The sequence below is a fragment of the Mixophyes fleayi genome, chromosome 6 (genome assembly GCF_038048845.1).
Source record: "Mixophyes fleayi isolate aMixFle1 chromosome 6, aMixFle1.hap1, whole genome shotgun sequence".
NCBI lineage: Eukaryota > Metazoa > Chordata > Amphibia > Anura > Limnodynastidae > Mixophyes > Mixophyes fleayi.
Genome location: NC_134407.1, coordinates 221,075,377 through 221,091,782, shown reverse-complemented (window position 1 = coordinate 221,091,782; position 16,406 = coordinate 221,075,377). Strand labels below are relative to the sequence as shown.

At 40.4% G+C, this 16,406-nt stretch overlaps 1 protein-coding gene across 1 annotated transcript in view; it reads left to right on the top strand.

The window, feature by feature from the left end:
* LOC142095499 (uncharacterized) overlaps window positions 1-16,406 on the top strand; it is an 80,219-nt gene that overhangs the window by 39,551 nt on the left and 24,262 nt on the right. The window contains 1 exon segment of the mRNA XM_075178444.1: window positions 12,705-14,286. Coding sequence (XP_075034545.1) covers window positions 12,705-14,286 — 1,582 coding nt within the window.

The following is a 16,406-nucleotide window of genomic DNA, read 5'->3' as shown; positions in this document are numbered from 1 at the left end:
TGCCGCTTCTCATCAGACCTAACTGTTACGCTTAAGCCTAACTCTAACAGGTCGGATAAGAAGTGGCATTGGCACAGTCATACAGAGGTTGGGGAAGTAATTTTCATTTTTTTTCGTTCGCGGTAGTCACTGTCGATAACACCAGCTCTGGAATTTCGTACCCCACCTGTGGTCCTGTATGGCATGTACAAATACGAATACAAAATAGTTAAAATTAGGTCCAATTCTAAAGGTATGGTCTATAAGGTGGAAGATTTTATGACTTGAAATTCGAAAAATTGTATATATCTGGTCAAGTGTCATTGTGGCAAACAGTACATCGGTAGAACGGGACGGAGGTTGAAAGACTGTTGGAGCGAACACATTAGAAACATAAAAAAGGGTTATGACCAACATTCTCTCTCAGCACACTGTAAGGAAGCACATAATGGTGACATTAGGTCTATTAAATATTTCTGCAGATTGAAGAGGATTTTGGGCGATTGGAGGGTACGCGACTCCAAAAACGATCTCGCCAAAGCGGTGATAAAAATGATTTACTCCATGGGAGCATTAGCCCCCAATGGCTTAAACACAGATTTTGAAATCAAGTGGTTCCTCGAGTAACATCTATAGTTCTGTTTGTATCAATTTGTTTCTGGAGGGTTTTAAGTGCCAATGAGGGGACCCAGATTGGGAGTGTCTGAAAGAGATACAGAATTCGTGGGACTAAATTAATTTTTACCGCTGTCATGTGACCTAACCAGGAGATGTATAGTTTATCCCATTTCTCAAGGACTTGTTTAGGAGCATTCAAGAGCCGAGGAAAATTAGCGGCATATAGTTGACTGTATTGACTTGTCAAGTAGATTCTTAAATGTTTGAGTTTGTCTGGTTGCCATCTAAAATTTGTTTGCCGTTTCAAAGAATCCAAGAGGTGGGGCTTTAAGTTAAGAGGAAGGATTTCGGATTTGTCCATGTTGATTTTAAAGTTAGACAACAGGCCATACTCACTAAGTTCGCTCTGTATGGAAGGGAGAGAGGTGAGGGGATTAGTGACTGTTAGCAAGATGTCGTCCGCATATAAGGAGATCTTATAATCAGTCTTGCCCGCTTGAATTCCTGTGATTGCTAAATTAGTTAGAACTCGAGAAGCCATAGGTTCCATCGTTAGGGCGAACAACAGAGGGGAGAGCAGACATCCTTGTCGAGTGCCATTAGTGATTTGAAAGACAGGTGACGCGGCCCCATTAGCCCATACATTAGGAGAGGGATTTAAATATAAAGAAGCTAGACCAGACATTAATTGACCCTTAAAGCCCATCGCCTCAAGGGTGACTCTTATGAAGGGCCATGAGACCCTATCAAAGGCCTTTTCTGCGTCAAGGGAGACCACCAGAGCAGGGGTGAGTTTCCAGTTATCTGCTTCAATTAGATTAATTGCTCATCTTGTATTATCTGATCCTTGCCGAGCAGGAATAAATCCCATTTGGTCAGTTTGGACCAAGGCAGGATCACTTGTGCCAGCCTGTTTGCAAGCAGGTTAGCAAATAGTTTTAGGTCTACATTCAGTAGAGAGATGGGTCTGTAGCTCTCACAATAACTAGGCTAACGACCCTTCTTAGCAGTAACAATGACATCTGCTCTGGTGGTATCCCTCTCGAAGCTTTCACCACTTAGTACTGCCCTGAAAAGTGAAAGAAGCATTGGTGCCAGTTAAGGAGCAAACTTTTTATAATGATGCAGTAAGGCCAACTGGTCCTGGCGCGGCCGAGTTTCTAAGAGACTTGATAGTCTCTTATCTCTTTCAACATGACGTCTGCGTTAAGCATCGACAGCTGCGCATCCGAGAGGCGTGGGAGTGACCATGTTAAAAGGTATTCACGTATTCGTTTATTGAAAATGTCTGGGGAGTCTGCTGGTGAGGTAAGGTGTCACGGCTCTGAGGTTTTTTGCAGATCCCCTGTCTCTACTATCGAGGATGGTGGAGGCAGAATACAATGATATTCACATCATAAGTTCACGGCTTACAAGCATCAAATGATAACACAGGAGAATGTAGTAGTGCTGCAACGTAGTGTATTGAATATTGGCACAACAGGAATAGATATATATATATATATATATATATATTGGCAGAGATGAATACACAGCAATTCGTAGTAATGCAGACACAATTCACATATGCTATACATGCACATGCAGTAGAATGTTGCCTAGAAGTAGCAGAGACGTGAGTAGTATCTGAACCATGCGTGGAACTACAGGTAGCAGGATTCATTGTAACTACAATGGTAAGTTCGCTGTAGTATGGAGCAAATGAACAGAGACACGTAACTTGAGCCCAAGTACTAGCCACCGGCACAACAAGTAGTTCACAATAACCGTCCAGTAACCAGGTAACAGCAGAATAAGGATAACCCGTGTCAGACGTGGAACTAGAGGTGACAAGTAACTTTGATAGTAGCTCTAACAGTGAGATGCAACGATGTTAGCCAGCCAGCAGTAAAGTTGAACCAATAGATAAGGCACAGGTTTAGCAACAACTCACTATACTCGTTCAGCATGCAGATAAATAGCGGAGAGAAGTTCCAGCTTGCAGGTGAACAGCAGTGAGGAGTTTGCAGCTTGTAGCTGAACAGCAGTGAGGAGTTTGCAGCTTGCACGTGAACAGCAGTGAGGAGTTTGCAGCTTGTAGCTGAACAGCAGTGAGGAGTTTGCAGCTTGTAGCTGAACAGCAGTGAGGAGTTCCAGCTTGCAGGTGAACAGCGGTGAGGAGTTTGCAGCTTGTAGCTGAACAGCAGTGAGGAGTTTGCAGCTTATAGCTGAACAGCAGTGAGGAGTTTGCAGCTTGCACGTGAACAGCAGTGAGGAGTTTGCAGCTTGTAGCTGAACAGCAGTGAGGAGTTTGCAGCTTGCACGTGAACAGCAGTGAGGAGTTTGCAGCTTGTAGCTGAACAGCAGTGAGGAGTTTGCAGCTTGTAGCTGAACAGCAGATCTAAATGCAATCAGAGTAACACGAAGAACAGGCAATGAGCCCATAACCATGGGAGGTTAATATAGTGCTCCAGGACCAATGAGGTTCGGGAGGAGGTCCAGATCACAGTAGCCAGGAACACCTGTGAAAGTAATGTCTCTGAGGCAGAAGCAAGCAGACTCATGGTTCTTAAAGGGAAAGTCACAGCGCCGGCACCTAACTATGGGACCGGCGTGTGACATTAGGTTATATAGTGAGTTGTAATAAGTACAGAATCTATTTGCTATAGCCTGGGGGTCATATAAGAGTTGCTGTGCCTGATCTCTAATGGCCACAATACGATTGCGTGAACGCTTATTCTGGAGCCTACGCGCTAGCAGCGTGTCAGCTTTTTCTCCTTTTTCGTAAAAACGTTGTTGAAGCCATTGAAGTGTTTTAGCTGCTTTGGCAGCAAGTAATTTTCCCAGCTGTGCCTTCATGGCTAGAAGTTTAAGATAGGTTGTGCTTTTGGGGTATCTCTGATGCTGGATAGTAAGAGCCTGTATTTGAGACTTTAAGTTGGCTACAGTCTGCTTCTTTATCTTTTTATCATGAGAGGCAAGGCTGATCAGACAGCCCCTAATAGTTGCCTTATGGGCTTCCCATCTAACAGTAGGAGCGTTTTTTCTGGACTATTTTCAGCTTGAAAGTCGCTTAGGGCTCGTCTTATCTTACTAGGATTCTCCTTTAGAAACAAGTGGTCATTTAGTCTCCATCGGTATCGCGGCATAAATTGTGGCAAGATGTCAAGCTGTAAAAACATAGCTGAGTGGTCGGACCAAGGAACTGGAATGATGTTAGCCGATTTCAGGCTCCGCGTCGTGTAAGCGTCTACAAAGATCATATCTAGTCTAGAGTATCTGGTATCGAGTAATGTGTATAAGCTCTGTCGTTAGAGTATAGCACTCTCCACGAGTCATAAAGATTAGCATGTGTGAGCAAAGACTGCAATTTATAACCTTCACGAATAGCACTATTGCTACGTAATATAGGCTGCGAACGATCTAACCATAGGTTTAAAAACAGTATTAAAATTCCCTCCTATTATTACTTTTCCTACTTTAGATTGTTAGAGTCTGGCAAAAAAATGAGAGAAGAAAGTGTTTTGAGAGGTATTAGGTGCATATATCAGGGCTAAAGTAATAGGGGCGTGGGAAAGTAAGCCTGTTAGAATAATAAATTGACCTTGGGGATCCTCATGAATCGTTTCAACTGTCATGTGGAGAGTATGGTGAAGAAATATAGCTATGCCTTTGACCTTCTGCGAGGAGGTCGAATAGAATACCTGAGGATATTGTTTACGATGCACTTTTGGGTGAGTGTGTTTAAAGTGCGTTTTTTGGAGCATTACAACTTGCGGAGAGTGCCGTTAAAGGTACTGAATCAATATTGTACGTTTCTGCGGAGTGTTAAGACCATTAACATTAATGGTCAGAATCGAGAGAGTCATGGTTGATTCGAGAAATAATCCGACCAAGGTTGGTTGAGGTAGCGTAGTTGGCGAGGTAAGACACCAGGTTGAGACGGGAAAGTTAAAGAGAAGGGATAACGAGTTAGGGGGGACTTGGGTGGAAAGGCCAAGGGGAGAAGACAGTTTGGCTGGCAAGACATGTCTTCCGAACAATGAAACCAGTACATCTTGTGTACTTGGGAAGTGTGGGGGGTGGTAGCGTAGCAGAAAAGGGACACTTGATGGAGGCGAATCCAAGGGATTACAAACCGGTTAGTGTCTGTGCTTGCAATTTAAATAACATTCAAATGAGAGAGAAAGTATTTAAAGGAAACACTGGAATATTTTAAAGAAACAATACTTATAGTTCAGATAATTATCTGCGTTCAACAACCATATTAAACAATAAACTAATTATTAACCATAGCGACATTCTCAGACCAATCACCTTCAAGTAAACAAATGTCTGGCCATTATCTTGTCACTAGTCTATGCAATTATTTGCATCATGATCTGGGAGGCAGTTCAATAACCATGAAAAAGTACTAATAATCAGCCGTCTCCCAAACCACGAGGCCAAACCTTCCTATAAAATCGATAAACACAATGAACTTTGGAAACAATTGGACCCAACATTTGGTCAACTCACATGAGGTCTTAAAATTGAAGATCAATAACATTTACGTGGTCTTGGACGTGCATATAAAATGAACACGTCTCACGTAAAGCCCCCAAACTCAATTTACGATACATTTAACCATATACAGCAGGGCTCAAGGGCCTCTTCTAGTGTAGTTTAGTTAACAACGGGCATAGACTTCGTCTGTCTCCTTATTTAATCTATACATGGCCCAATTAATGTCTTACCACTAATCTAAAGGCACATTCGTTTTTTAATTCCAAACTGAATCCTAATGTTAAACTGGGGAGACAGCTCTGGGCTTAATGGTGGGCCAGATCCCAGATTGCAAAATTGAGATGTCCCCAACGTAACTTGGCACATACTATAGTCAGTTTATGCTAGATAGTTGGCCAACCCATCAGGGCTCTTATAGCTAAGAGACACTATTGTCCATAAAATATCTTGCATATATAGAGTATCTACCTGCGTCCTGAGAAGACTATGGCTACACAGTAATACTCATTTATCAGTATTTGACGGCGCTCAAAGGGCCCATTCAAAGTGGAGCAGTAGTTACTTCTAATGATGCAAATGAGTTTGACCTGAGTAGTCAGTATTTATACCCATCAATTGCTAGCTGTATGGCCACTAAGACATTTCACTACTAATTCAATAACTGCAGTAAGCATTTGGTTCAAGTAGTGAACTAACCCATGCGAGACCTCAAGCTAAAATTCAATAACCTTTAAGTTATGCTCTATAATCAAATAAAGTTTACTTGTCTTCTGTTGGTACCTTGAGCACCTAGTAAAGTACATTTATCAATATGTGATGAGGCAAGGAGGCATTCTTCAGAGTGGTTGAACTAAAATCGTAAGCAGACTTTTCCAGTTGAGTCAAGTAGCGTCAGCGAGCTAGTAAGTAAAAGGCAGCAAGCACGCAATTTTTTGCTTAAGTTCCTTAAGTTTGTGTCCATGAGGCCGTAGGAGCAGCTAGTCTTGTAGCTTCTATTGTAGTGATTGCTGGAATCGAGGAAGTCGGTATTCCCAATGTTGGCAGAAGTTATTCCTTGATCCAGTGACTTGACCTTGTGGGATTGTCCTTCATGACCTTGTCCTTCTTTAAAGCAAAAAGAAATACTTAAGGGAGGCAATAGACTTAAGTGTATGCTTGCAAATGCAAGAAGCCTGACAGGTAAAATGGGGGAGTTAGAACTAGTAGCAATGAATGAGCAGTATGATATTATAGGTATTACTGAGACCTGGTGGGATGATACACATGACTGGGCAGTCAACTTGGAAGGCTATTCTCTCTTCAGGAGGGATAGGGTAAATAAAAGGGGAGGAGGAGTATGTCTTTATATTAAGCCAGAATTAAAACCAAGTATTCAGGAAGTTATATACGAGAATATTGGTGATAATATAGAGGCATTGTGGGTGGAAATATCCAGCGGAGGAAAAAGTTCCGAGAAGTTTCTGATAGGGATATGCTATAAACCGCCAGATATTAGTACGATTTAGGAAGCCCAACTTTTACAGCAAATTGAAAAGGCTACACAACTAGGTCAAATTTTAATTATGGGGGATTTTAATTATCCGGACATTGATTGGAGTACTGAGACCTGCGGTACAGCTAGGGGAAATAGGTTTCTGAGCACGCTAAAAGACCATTACATGTCCCAATTAGTTGAGGAACCAACTAGGAACCGGACTATACTGGACCTAGTAATAACAAACAATGTAGACATAATATCAAATATTCAAGTAAAGGAGCACTTGGGAAACAGTGATCATAATATGGTCTCATTTGAAATTAGTTTCCAGAAACAACAGTATAAGGGATCAACTAGGACTTTAAAAAGGCAAATTTTAATATGCTAAAGGAGTCTATAAAGAGCATAGACTGGGACAAAGCCTTTGAAGGAAAAAATACGGAAGAAATGTGGGCTGTCTTTAAAATGTTGTTTGAAACATACACGTATAAGTTCATTCCTATGGGAAATAAATGTAAAAGAATTAAGTCTAAACCAATGTGGCTAAATAAAAAGGTAAGAGAAGAAATGCAAAGGAAGAAGCGTGCATTTAAATTGTTTAAGTCTGAAGGGTCAGAGGAGTCCTTCCGTAGGTACAAGGAATGTAATAAAACATGCAAAAAGGAAATTAGATTGGCTAAATTAGAAAATGAAAGGCACGTTGCAAAAGAAAGTAAGACAAACCCCAAAAAGTTTTTTAAGTATATAAATGGCAAAAGGATTAAAAAAGATAATATAGGACCCCTAAGAAGTGAGATGGGTGAATTGATAAATGATACTAAGGAAAAAGCAGAGATATTAAACACGTTCTTTTCTTCAGTATTTACCAGAGAGGAACAAATGGCAGGAGTAATACATAAAAATGGAAATGAAACCATGCCATTAATTAATACTTGGTTGTCAGGGGAAGAAGTCCAAAGGCGACTGAAGAATATTAAGATAAATAAAGTTCCAGGTCCAGATGGCATACACCCAAGGGTCCTTATGGAGTTAAACTCGGAAATAGCTAGACCGCTATTCTTAATTTTCAGAAATTCAATCTCATCAGGCTCAGTACCAAGGGATTGGCGAATAACAGATGTGGTGCCGTTGTTTAAAAAGGGGACGAGATCACAACCATAGAATTATAGACCTGTAAGCCTGACATCAATAGTGGGGAAACTACTGGAAGGTATTTTAAGGGACAGTATTCAGGATTACTTGGTACGCAATAAAATTATTAGTGGGAATCAACATGGATTTGTGAGGGATAGGTCATGTCAAACTAATCTAATTAGTTTCTACGAGGAAGTTAGTGGGAACTTAGACCAGGGCAGGACAGTAGATGTGGTCTACTTAGATTTTTGCAAAGGCCTTTGATACAGTGCCACACAAGAGGTTGGTTTACAAAATAAGGGAACTGGGTCTAGAAATCAAAATTTGTACTTGGATCGAAAACTGGTTAGAGAATAGGGAACAGAGAGTTGTGATAAATGGAACATTTTCTAATTGGTCAAAGGTCTTAAGTGGAGTACCTCAAGGTTCCATGCTGGGACCACTCCTTTTTAATATATTTATTAATGACCTTGGTGATGGTTTAGAGAGTAAAGTTTCTATTTTTGCAGATGACACTAAACTCTGTAAGGTAATAAAATCAGAGCAAGATGTAGCTTCTCTACAGAGGGACTTAAATAAACTGGAGGATTGGGCGGCTAAATGAAATATGAGGTTTAACACAGATAAATGTAAGGTTATGCATTCAGGGATCAAGAACGCAATCTATAAATTAAATGGAATTAATTTGGGAGAATCTATAATGGAAAAGGATTTGGGAGTGCTCGTAGACAGTAGACTTAGCAATAGTGCTCAATGTCAAGCAGCAGCTGCAAGGGCAAACAAAGTATTGGCATGCATAAAAAGGGGCATAGATGCAAGGGAAGACAGTGTAATTTTGCCACTTTATAAATCGTTGGTAAGACCTCATCTTGAATATGCAGTACAGTTCTGGGCACCACTCTATAAAAAAGATAATTTGGAACTAGAAAGGGTTCAGAGAAGGGCGACAAAATTGATAAAGGGTATGGAGTCATTAGGTTATGAGGAAAGGTTAGCCAGTTTAGGCATGTTTACTTTAGAAAAGAGGCGTCTAAGGGGAGATATGATTACTATGTACAAATACATTAGGGGTCAATACAGAGAGCTTTCATAGGAACTTTTTACCCCAAGGACCATACACAGGACACATGGTCATCCCCTAAGGTTAGAGGAGAGGAAATTTCACAACCAGCAAAGGAAGGGGTTCTTTACAGTAAGGGCAGTCAAGATATGGAATTCATTGCCAGGGAAGGTTGTAATGGCAGATTCAATAGATATGTTTAAGAAAGGGTTAGACAAATTTTTAGCGGAAAGGTGTATCCAGGGATACGACCGTTAATTTAAAATAAAGGATAGTAGTGGATATAGGGTAAAAATTGGATTGCAATATTGAGTCTGGGGGGATTTTCAAAATTGAAACAGATGGGCGGTTGCCTACTCTGGATTAATTTCAAATATAAGTGCAGGATCGCAGGAGATTCAAAATAGGTTGAACTTGATGGACTGGTGTCTTTTTTCAACCTCATCAACTATGTTACTATGTTACTACTATGTTACTATGTTACCTATCAGGAGGTGAAAAGGAAAGCCCCATCGATAACGGATTTTATGATCCTGCAAGAGTTTGGTAATTGGAGCAAGATCTCGCTGTTTTTGCAGAGTATTAGGGACCAAGTCCTTGATAAACCTGGAGGTCTGTTCCTTCAAAAGTAAGCGAAGCGGCGGTTCGGGCAGCCATAGCGAATTGTTCCTTATGCTTATAATAGTGAAATCGGACGACAACATCTCTGGGCGGTTGGTTTAAGGAAGGTTTTGGGTGTAGTGCTCTATGAGCCCGATATGTTTGAACCTCTAGCGCTGTGGCCTCTGGGAGATAATGCAGGAACAGTCTCTCCAGGTACTTGGGTAGGAGGTCGTTGTCTATTGTTTCTGGGATATTCCGGATGCAAAGGTTATTCCGCCTATATCTGTTCTCAATATCCTCTAGGTGTTCTCTGAACGATTTCATATCCGTGTGGAGGTCTGAGAGTGCTGTGGAAACAAATTCTTGAAAATGACAAACCTTGTCCACCTTTTGCTCCAGGTCTGCTGTTCTGGAGCCAATGGCTGCTATTTCTTTGCGCAGCTCGGATACTACTTTTCTATTTTCCTCTTGTATTACAGCACAAACTTCAGATTGTATGGTGGCTTTGATAATGTCTCTCAATTCTGCAGACATTGATACTTCATTGGTGGAGCTAGTGTCATTGTTGTCCGAATCTGAATGCGGCGTCGGCAAGAATGTTATAGACTGTGCTGCGAACCGCTTTTTAGCTTGAGTAAAAATAGAGGCTGTACCCGGGGTGGTGATTTTCTTATTTTTGTTCGGCATTGTAATGTGTGGATCCAAAGATTAATGGACACTCTGAGATCTGGCAGCAATAACAGCCGATGTCAGTGAACAGATTTCTCTCTCCCGTCGCTGTGGTGGATGCGTTATAGAACTAGATCCCCATGGATTCCCCTGTGTCCCGATGTGCTACTGGCTTATTTAGCCACTCGTGTATGTAGGCTCTTTGATCTGTGGACATTGCAAACTCGGGCTGGGGGGAGGGACCCAAATGTGCTGAATATGAAGATACTCAGAATTAAATGCACCTTGATTTCTCAAGCAGCTTTGCCTTCTACAGCACCTGTGAGAGGTTATAAAGCTTCAATAGGTACAAGTTGCAGTGTAGGTACCTTTCAGTGAAGGCCCAGGTGTATGGGTGCAAGCTCCGCCGAATCTGGTCCGACCGGAAGTCCCGTGGTGAAACCGGAAGTAAGGGGTCCGCAGGGCAGCTGTAACTTTAGCCCAGGGTCTCCACCGGAAACAGGCCGCAAAATCAGCCGTGGGCGGACCAAGAGGCTGGGAGCCCGGCTAGGAGCTGATGGGACTGGAGGAGTCCCCCAGGAGGCAGGGAGGTTCAGGAACTAGGCAGCCGCTGGAAAGGTAGCAAGCCCAGCACGCGAGAGAAACGTCCCAGGAGGCAAGCGAGTTCCACAGGAGATCCTAGTGAGTATAGCACACTATTTAGGCAGTATTGGCAGTGAGAACGCCTAAAGGTAAGGTGGAATAGGGTCTAGTGATACGGAAAGCCCAATATCTGCGTCTGTCCGAGATGGCATCCTAGCCACAGTCTTTTTTATTGCATACATTATAGGTGATTCCATTCACTTGAATTAGCATTTTAAGTTCTGTGACGCTTTCAGTAGTACTGCGACATTTTGTTTCATTTATCATGCATATAGATCACATTTTATATTTGTCACAATTATGATTTTATGTGTAGGAGTTTTTATTTTTTTACGGTGATTTTATTTTAGGTACATTTTTGAGTCCAGTGTTAGTAGGTCTTTATTGTGATAATATGTGGTTCCAGTTGTCTATTATATCCCATCATAGCACCCACATAGGGGAATAATTATTATGATACTTAAACCCATGTTTGCTATTACTTTTTTGTCTTTTAGACAGGGTCCATGTATGTTTCCATTTTGACTTATTAGATAGGGAATATAATTGTGTTAGTAGTGCATGTGATAGACACTCCAATAGGACATTATGACTGCATCTTCCTGGGAGTGTCTTTTATAATGCAGAGATTTACTTCTTTTCTGTGACCCTTGATTGTATTTAATTGTTGACTACGGGTTATCGGTGCAGAATATTCCGACACTGAGGAGTCCTCCAATGAAAAGCCAAATCTGTAAAAAAAAACGATTTAAAGTGAAGCAGACATACCTGCATACCGACATTGGAGATGACTAAGTGTCTGAATGAGAATTGTGGTTGGACAGTCCTATGATGTTGGCTGCGCAATGTGCAAGTGTCACGGTTGGCTTATGGTAAATAGATCCCTAGGCCCTGCTGAACATGGCTTGGCCCACCCACAGGCGTGGAGTCTAACAGGCAGGTGGTTTTCACCAGGAACCCCCGCAAGGAGGTATGGTCTTAGCGGCACCAAACCTGCAGGTGGCGGTCCTGTGAGTGGGTGAACAGCAGAACGGTATGGAGGAGCCAGGTGAAGCGGGTGGAGACTATAGAGCCCACAGGTATGTGGTATGAAAACAGAAACAGCAATGATAATGCTGATGACCAGCAACCAATGAAGCACTAGGAGAACAGATGTCCTGTGGTATAACAAGGGGAGAGCGGAAGCTGTCACAATGGTGTATTCAAGAATGGTTAGTAGAGATACTGGAACAGCGGGAGTTCAGCACTAGGCTTATGCTGAGCACATGGGAGAAGCAGGGGTGACTTGGGACAACAGCTGATGAGTCATCAAGGCAGTTGCGGCTCTGAGTAGTAGCGGTTAGAGAACTGGAGCTGTCACGATGAAGTACACTGGAGATGGTTAGAAGGCTACTAGAGCAGCGATGGTTCAGCACAGGCCACGAACTGAGAGCAGGCTGGAATAGCGGAGATCCACAAGGAGAACAGGAACCAGAACCACAGGCTACAGGAAGTGAACTTGAAGAACAGACATCAGACAGGTGAATCCAGGAGGTTTCAATAGTGCTCCGGCAATGCTCAGCCAATGACAAGAGGGAGGAGGCCCTGAAGTGCAATAGACTTACACCTGTGCAGATCTGAATATCGCTGAATGCATGAATGAAGTTTGTCTGACGCTGGGACATGGCAGTTTCCAGATGAATGAAATGTAGGTAAAGAGACAGGTACTATTTGTGGGACCGAAGCGTTACAGTAAGCTTGGGAAATGTTACCCATCAAAGTCTGCATTTTGGATGGAGTTGTCCAATGTGGCTGTGCAATCTGGGTGTCACTGTGGCTGAGCCTATGCAGTGTGCTTGTATTTATATTTTAAGACCATGTTTTATCTGTTCCACAAGAATCACATTTGTTGTTTGTATATTTATAATTATAGTAAATATTTTAGTTTGCAAATTGAAATTAAACAACTAAGCATCAATTAAAGTCATTAATATTATGACATTTAGTCCTTTAATGCAAAAATAGATATCTAAATCCTTATATTTACTTTATTTCCAGCAGATGGATATAAAAGCAGGAAGACCTTGGAGGAATATCTCATTTTGTCTCCAGATTTCAAAATAGAAGATAACACCACATGCGATTTTCCAGAAAAAAATACCATTACCATAAATATACATCCAGTACATCATAGTGCAGATATAGTATCTGATCCCACTGATCATAAGAAATGTTCTCCTGATAATATTGATATTGCATTACATAGTGCAGCTCATACAGGTGACACAATATTTTCCTGTTCTGAATGTGGTAAATGTTTTACACGGAAATCTGGTCTTTTTCTACATCAGAAAATTCACACAGGTGAGAAACCGTTTCCATGTTCTGAGTGTGGGAAATGTTTTAGACGGAGATCATACCTTCTTCAACATCAGAAATATCACACAGGTGAGAAACCATATACGTGTTCTGAGTGTGGGAAATGTTATACAGAGAAATCATGTCTTCTTCAACATCAGAGAATTCACACAGGTGAGAAACCTTTTCCATGTTCTGAGTGTGGGAAATGTTTTACAAATAAATCTGGTCTTCTTACACATCAGATAACTCACACAGGTGAGAAACCGTTTCCATGTTCTGAGTGTGGGAAATGTTTTACACAGAAATCTGGTCTTATTAAACATGAGAAAATTCACATAGGTGAGAAACCGTTTCCATGTTCTGAGTGTGGGAAATGTTTTACACTGAAATGTAATCTTCTTCAACACCAGAAAATTCACACAGGTGAGAAACCATTTCCATGTTCTGAGTGTGGGAAATGTTTTACACTGAAATCTGGTCTTCTTCAACACCAGAAAATTCACACAGGTGAGAAACCGTTTCCATGTTCTGAGTGTGGAAAATGTTTTACACTGAAATCTGGTCTTATTAAACACCAGAAAATTCACACAGATGAGAAACCATTTCCATGTTCTGAATGTGTTAAATGTTTTGCACATAAAGCTGATCTTTTCCAACATCAGAAAATTCACACGGGTGAGAAACTGTTTCCATGTTCTGAGTGCGGGAAATGTTTTACACTGAAATCTGGTCTTTTTCAACACCAGAAAATTCACACAGGTGAGAAACCGTTTCCATGTTCTGAGTGTGGGAAATGTTTTACACTGAAATCTGGTCTTCTTCAACACCAGAAAATTCACACAGGTGAGAAACCGTTTCCATGTTCTGAGTGTGGGAAATGTTTTGCACATAAATCTGATCTTTTCCAACATCAGAAAATTCACACAGGTGAGAAACCGTTTCCATGTTCTGAGTGTGGGAAATGTTTTACACTGAAATCTGGTGTTATTAAACACCAGAAAATTCACACAGGTGAGAAACCGTTTCCATGTTCTGAGTGTGGGAAATGTTTTGCACATAAATCTGATCTTTTCGAACATCAGAAAATTCACACAGGTGAGAAACCGTTTCCATGTTCTGAGTGTGGGAAATGTTTTAGACTGAAATGTAATCTTCTTCAACACCAGAAAATTCACACAGGTGAGAAACCGTTTCCATGTTCTGAGTGTGGGAAGTGTTTTACGTATAAATCAGCTCTCATAAAACATCAGAGCAATCACATAGGTGAGAAACCATTTATGTGAGCTTATAGACATATCAAGCATAAGAAGGAACATACTGATGCACCAATTGTTGGAACTTAACTTGCCCTCAGTCACACATCCAGGGTTAATACTCTCTTATTAGCTGTGGGGTGCAACCATTAACTTAATATCATTAGTCGTTAGAAGAGAAGAGAAAAGAAGTTAGTTTAGAAGTGGTGCACTGAAAGCTCCCTTATATAAATGGTTACTGTTATTTGCAATGTCTTATTATTATTTTTTTTTTAAAAAACAATATAACTTGTTAAAATTAGAATCTTACAAGACAACGAATAATAAAGAAAAAAATAAGTGTAAGTGATTAAACAAAATGTGTATTTAAAATTGCTGGATACACTTCGATTGCCTCTTGAATAAATTGAGGATTTTATACTCAAATAATATATATATTCAAAATCGTAAAATTAAATTTTACCCTTAGGGATAAATAACTCCCCTTTGTACAGTTATAATCTTTTTACAAAAATTGTCTTATTGTATTCTGTAGTTCCAGTCTCTCCGCAGTTCTCATTGTCTTGGCATTACATGGCTGAATAGTTACTATGTTGCTGTTCAGTACTAATTTTATAGTTTGTGTCTATTAGCATTCCCTCTATTGTGTAACAGGAATACATTCCTCATGCATACTGATACCTTTCCCTGAAAATAACAGAGACCTGTACCATCTTATTTCTAGATGTGATGGGGTGAGTAGCTAACTGCCTCCTGAGTTTGCCGATCTAGCTGGGAGTGGGGAAACGTTAATGTGGCAAACAATCTAGTGCGTACAGCTCACTGCCTATCATCTAAAATGTTCTGTGCTAGCTCCGGACTAGTGGGGGACTAGTCTGTGTGAATAACGAGAACCTCATTCTCTATTGACAGTGAAGAGATGTAGCCAGGAAAACGCCAACGTGCGTCTCACTGACAATTAGCTTTGTCTAGCCAAAGACCTAGATAAAGCTAATTGTCAATGAAACGCCCGCTGAACATTTTAGATGATAGGAAGACTAACTTGTTTTCTTCTCTTCTAATATCTTATAGACATATGAAAGCTCCAGTCAGACAATAATTATTACCATCCACAGACATAGGTGGAATGTGTTTTAGTATTAGGAATATATTGCTCATTTTATTGCGGTTTACTTTATTAGATATTGGCATCTCTCTACATAGTAATAACAGACCACATTATTATTATATAGTGTCCTAAGTATTATATATTTCCGACAGTGGTCAGGAGGTATAATGTTGGACTTACATTATGTTTTGTCATACTATGTGATTGAAAAGGAGATGCTTCATATAATTAGGTAACGGAGGAGGGTTCCCTGCAGTGATCCTTTAATTTGCTATAAATGTTTAACTAAGGAGATGTTGGTCTTTTGTCCACAGATACAACCCATATGGAGACTTTTTGGCAGAGTACAGATTTATAAGGCAAAAAATGCATCATACACGACACATCACTTAGATTGTAAGCTCCATTAGGCAGGGTCATCTTTACCTTCTCTTTCATGTCATTGTATGTTATGTGTATCACAATCCCCTCATTGCACAGTGCTGAGTAATATGTTAGTGTTTTATAAATACAAATAATGATCATTGTAAATGTATGATGGCTCTTCTAAAAATTAACAGAGGATGCTGCTATCTTGTGGGCTGGAACAACCTCCATGAGAATACAGACTAGTGATTCTATAGGAACCACTGATGTCGCTGAGATACTTCATGAATCAATTCCCACAAAATGTCTGTCTGTACTGTACTGTAGTGACAACGCTTTAATTGATGTAAATATATGTAACACCTAAACATTAGAATATTTTTTCAGAGTCCTATAATTGATGCTCTTTCTACACAAGTTTTTGCTAGACTTAGTTTTATAATGACTCATATTATATACAGTAGTTTACACAGTGGCTAATGGAATATGTTTTGTTTGTTTTTATCAAACAAATATATATTTGTATATCTATTCTTTGTTCTATTCTTTTATATAGTGAATAAGTAGATGAAATAACACATTGCATATATGGACGCAACCTACATTTATGTGGTCAGTACACAAATAAGATAATAAAATCAATAATTACCAACCAAATTGATTTCTTGTTTT